General features: G+C 52.8%; 1 protein-coding gene across 1 annotated transcript; it reads right to left on the bottom strand.

Moving 5' to 3' along the window:
- Positions 1-208: 208 nt before the first annotated feature.
- Sowaha (sosondowah ankyrin repeat domain family member A) lies at positions 209-3,633 on the bottom strand. The gene has a single exon (XM_005350093.3). The coding sequence runs from the start codon at positions 3,062-3,064 to the stop codon at positions 1,406-1,408; it is 1,659 nt and encodes a 552-aa protein (XP_005350150.1). The 5' UTR covers positions 3,065-3,633; the 3' UTR covers positions 209-1,405.
- Between the last annotated feature and the right edge of the window lie 1,305 nt (positions 3,634-4,938).

Genomic DNA, 4,938 nt, shown 5'->3' with positions numbered 1-4,938 from the left:
AAAGGTACAGAAGTTACACCGCTCATTCTAGGTCACTGGACCAAGTTCTGCATTGGCTAGTACAAGTGTTTTTGTTTGTTTTTTTTTGTTTTTGTTTTTGTTTTTGTTTTTGGCTTTTCGAGACAGGGTTTCTCTGTGGCTTTGGAGCCTGTCCTGGAACTCTCTCTGTAGACCAGGCTGGTCTCGAACAAGTGTTTTTGTTTTTAAATGGATATCATACACTTATTTGTTCTGAACTTTCATATAAAATAACAATCGTTTCAATTACTATTAAACAGTATTTTTCTCATGTAATAATTTTTTCCTTTGATTATAATTTTTCACCCATTGCACAGAAAACCACAGGTTAAAAATTCACAATTAAATCACAATTTTAAAAAAATTAAAATTTCATGCCAAATCAAAGTAGCCACCAGTTAGTGTGAAATAAATTTACATTTGAGTAAAGTTATTTACCAAAATGTCTCTTTTCTATCTTTGTTAAATCACACTTACTCCCAAGATGTACTTCTTTTGGTTTGTTTTTGCTTGTTTTGGGGGGGGTTGGAGGTTGTTTGTTTGATTTGTTTCGAGACAGAGTCTCTCCGTGTAGCTCTGGCTGTCCTGGAACTTGCTCTGTAGACCAGGCTGGTTTAGAACTCACAGAGATCCGCCTCCATCTGGTAGGATGAAAGGCATGAGCCACCACACCCAATCACACACTTGTTTCTCAATATTTGATATTCACAGTACAATTGGAATTGGTTACATTCATTAGGGTCACAATGGTTATTCCGTGTTCAAGATTCCAGAATCTGTGCTGCCTACGGTGAGGTAGATAAACATATTTAGTGTTGTTGGCTAGGACTAATTTCCCTTAGACTCGATCATCTCTTTTTAAAAGATAGATTTCCAAAATAGTCAGCAAAAGACTGAAAATGTCCTCGTACTTTGTCTAAAAGTGGGAAAAAAAACCCAGAATTTCAAAAGGTATTATCAAAGTTTCTGTACCTCATTTTTAAATTTAAAAACAGAATAAAAGCATCCAATTACAAAGACACTACAGATCTTAAAGTCGCCATCTTTGAATATCTAGAGAGCCTGACTCCACTTCTGGTTTGGGAATCTGTCCATGCAGAGGCCTCTGGTTAACACCTCCAGGGGCCAGACCAGCTGCTGCCCCTTAACCTTTGACCCTAAACTTCAAGTCTCCTCCCAAGTTCAGACCTGTGAAGTTTCTTCACAGGGACCTCTCTCAGGGAACAAGAATCCCATTTCTATAAGCACATCAAAGTCCAGACAGAAGGTGGAGGCCCATCTGGGTAGGATAGGCTGCGATGGACAAGGTGGGAAGTGGGACAGGCTGCAGGCGTTGGTCCTGTCTTGGACAGGCTTAGATGGTATGGCACATGCCATGTATGGCCATTCAGGTTGGAGGAGGCAGACTGGGCATTAAACCAGCTAAAGGCCCCGGGGTGGGTCGACGAGAGATTTCGGTGAAGGATGGCAGGCCACCACGGATCTTGGTCTTTTTGCGGGGAGCCATGGGGGAGGCACCCAAGAACTTGCTGAAGGAGCTTGACTTCTTCAAGCCACGAGCCAGGTCCTGGAGCATCAAGTCGTCAGCCAGGACGCCCAGAAACGCGCTAGTGGTGGAGCTGAGGATGGTGGCAGCCACCTGTACGGGGTGCCTCGACACAAGGCTCCCACTGCCACCACTGGCCCCATCAGGCTCAGTCGTAGCTTGCAGGCCAGGGTCACCAAGTAAACGACGCAGCGCGTAGGAGGAGCCAGGCCGCAAGTACTGGTAGGCACGACGGCCGCTGTGGTCGCGGACGTGCACTTGGGCGCCCAGGCGCACCACTAACAGCACGGCTGCATCCTCGTGGCCGTGCAGGGCCGCCAGGTGCAGCGGCGTGTAGCCACCGTGCGAACGCGCGTTCACGTCCACGGGCACTCCCCCACGCCGGGCCACCTCCACCAGCTGTAGAGCCATCTCCCGATCGCCACTCTTGGCTGCCCAGTGTAGGGCGGTGAAGCCTGACATGAAGTCACGCTTAGCAGCCAGGCCGCGGTCCCGCAAGAGCAGCCCGTGCAGTTGGTGGCTCCAATGGCCGCTGGCCGTGCGCACCAGCCACTCGTGCTCCGTGGGCTCCAGGGGCACCGCGGGCGGTGGCGGCGGCGCGGCAGGCACCTCCTCTGTATCCGGGCTCAGCAGGCGCGGGCCCGCGCGCGACAGGCGCCTGAGATGGGGGGAGCGGCCGGGTCCCAGGTGGAAGCCCAGACCCGACTCCTCTACCGAGAGCCGCCGCAGCAGCATCGGGGAGGCCCGCGGGCTCGGTTCCTCCGAACGCTGCCTGCGCAGGCCTTGCTCCTCCGCGCGGATCCGCAGCGCCGCGGGGCCGGAGACCACGCAGCGCACCGGCAGCATGCAGGGCTTCTGCGGTGGCATTTGAGCCGGGGGAGGTGCAGGCTTCGGGTCTGGCGACTCTGTGCTAGGCGAGGGTGCCCCCGACGGCACACTGGCCGATGCGGCTACCTCTGAGGCTCCCTCTGAGGGCCAGGGCAGCTCCTGATCCTCGGGTACCCCAGCCTGTGGCGCTGAGCTTGATGGAACCCCAAGCTGGGTGACCCCTGAGGGTGGGGGCCCTGAGGCAGGCTGTAGATCCGATGGTGCGGACAAGTCCTCCTGCGGCTCCTCGGACGGCTGTGGGGAAGGGGAAGCTCCGGGGACGCAGGTGTCCTCCGCTGGGACGGCAGTGCTCTCGGCCTGCGTGGCTGGCACCCCAGGGCTGGAGACGTGCGGGGGCTCTGGTCTCTCCAGCGGTCGCGGCTTCTTTCTCAGCACCACGAACTTGACCCCATCCAGCTCCTTCACCACCGCCACGTTGTTGACGAACTTCTTGAAGCGGTCCCTGCGGGCTGCGCGGCCGCGCGGGTCCCCAGCGTCCAGCAGCGGCTTGAAGCGACTCAGTAGCTCGGAGTTGCGCACCTGCCCGCCGTGCTCCAAAAGGAAGCCCAGCACCGCCGCCTGGCTCACCCCTGCGGCGGCAGCGGCGGCAGCGGCGGCGGCTGCCAGCGCCATGCTCGGTCGCCCCAGCCGCCTCGCCAGGCTCACCTGGAGCTCTGATCCCCGAAGCTGGACTGCAGTCACGCCCTCCCCGCCGCACTGGGACGTCTCCGGGCGAAGGGCGCTTGGGGCTCCTGCCCTCCGCCTGCACCGGGCCGGGCCCCCAGCCTGGGGGATAGGTTGTTGCCGAGAGGTCCTATCCAATGGGTGCTGGGCTCCATGCCCCTGAGCGGTGCTCGGCTTACAGGTGACAGCTGCCACTGGAGGTACAGAGGGAGTGGGGGCGCGGAACCTCTCCGGGCTACCCCACCCCAGTCGCGGAATTAAAGGCACAGCGCTGCTCTTCCGCTCTGCTCCTGGTTGCTAGGTGGGTGTGTTCCCTGGGGATGTTGCCCTGAATGGGCGAGGCAAGGATATTTATTCTTTTCAGCAGTATTTACCACAAAATAAAAGCAATATTTTACATACGCATGTCCTTGCAATATATATATTGCTTCAATACCTCTCCAATTTCTGAAGCATCTCCTACAGGAAACGGATTCATGAAATTCACAGCAAGAGCAATTCGCTGTGTCTGAAATTGAATGCACGGCCCTAGAGGGTCACGAAAGGTTTAGAAAGCAGTTTTCTTATGATAAAATAATACTGTTTTAAATGTGGAGCTTTGACATTTGTATTTTCTTTATTTATTGAGTGGGGTGTGTGTGTCTCCGTGTCCTGTAGGTTAGAAGACAACTTGAGATAGTCCGTTCTGGCTTTCCATCGTATGGGCTCTGGAGCGAATTCAGGAAAAGCACGCACTTTTCCTCAGTGAAATATTTAAAACACACCCCCTTTCTTTTGTCTCTATATGTACCTCACATATGGAAGTTGGTATGGAACTTGCGATGCCACTGCCTCAGTATTCTGAGTGCTGGGTTATAGGTGTGCACCAGTATGCTTCCTCTAAAACAGCCCATTTTAACATAGGATTTCAGGAATAAACCCACAGGAAAACACAAAGAAGGAAAAAAAAATACTACCAGAAATGACCACTAACATTTTGAAGTATTTTATTCTACTATGTATGGGTATGTCTGTTAAATTTAAAGATAAAAAGGCAAAGTAGGAACTATATTGGGGCGTTAAACATGGAACCCAAGGCCCCCCAAATGCCTGACTACACCACCACACCTCCAGGCCAAGCTGTTTTTAAAACTTCGGTTATTTCATAAATATTTATTGAGGACATAGATTGTGCTGGGACCTCTTCAGGCTTTGATGCGTGTTCGCAGAGATAAAAGCTTTGGCCTAGCAGAGTTCATTTATCGGAAGGAAGCAGAAGTGAGGAAGCGCACGGTGTACTATGTGAATTATAGCATACACCGCACACGCTATAGGAAATCGAGGGTGGTCAGACTCGGCCGGGACGGATTGGGAGTTTGAGCCAGGCAGTCGGGATGATGATGGTGAGGGAAACTGAGGGAAGAGCTTCAGGGTAGGGAGTTGCTAGGCAGCCGAGAAAGAACTTTTGCTGCTGGGGAAGCCAGCAGGCCTGGGGTGGGGCTGCTGGCTTCACTTTTGTTGTTTTGTCTTCAACTTTTATTTGTGTGCAGACCTGGTGGGCACAGGCCTGCCGAGGTACAATAATGGATGTTAGAGACTTTATCCGGGAGTTCTTGCCTTTTGTTACGTGGGTTCTGAGAGGACTGAACTCAGCTCATATACCTTGGCGTGTTGTTTTCTGAGAAAGTCTCTCATCTGAACCATGAAGGCCTCAAACTCCTGCAGAGGCGGTCCTTAAATCCTGATCATCCTGCCTTCACTTAAATGCTGAGAGTACAGGCTTTGACAGCGTACCTGCAGCTGTGTGTGTGTGTGTGTGTGTGTGTGTGTGTGTGTGTGTGTGT

The sequence above is a fragment of the Microtus ochrogaster genome, chromosome 7 (genome assembly GCF_000317375.1).
Source record: "Microtus ochrogaster isolate Prairie Vole_2 chromosome 7, MicOch1.0, whole genome shotgun sequence".
Taxonomy (NCBI): domain Eukaryota; kingdom Metazoa; phylum Chordata; class Mammalia; order Rodentia; family Cricetidae; genus Microtus; species Microtus ochrogaster.
Note: the sequence above shows the minus strand (reverse complement) of the source record. Positions and strands in the feature narration are given on the sequence as shown.

Coding starts and splice junctions, on each gene's coding strand:
- Sowaha (XM_005350093.3), bottom strand. CDS start 3,064: ATGGCGCTGGCAGCCGCCGCCGCTGCCGCCGCTGCCGCCGCAGGGGTG.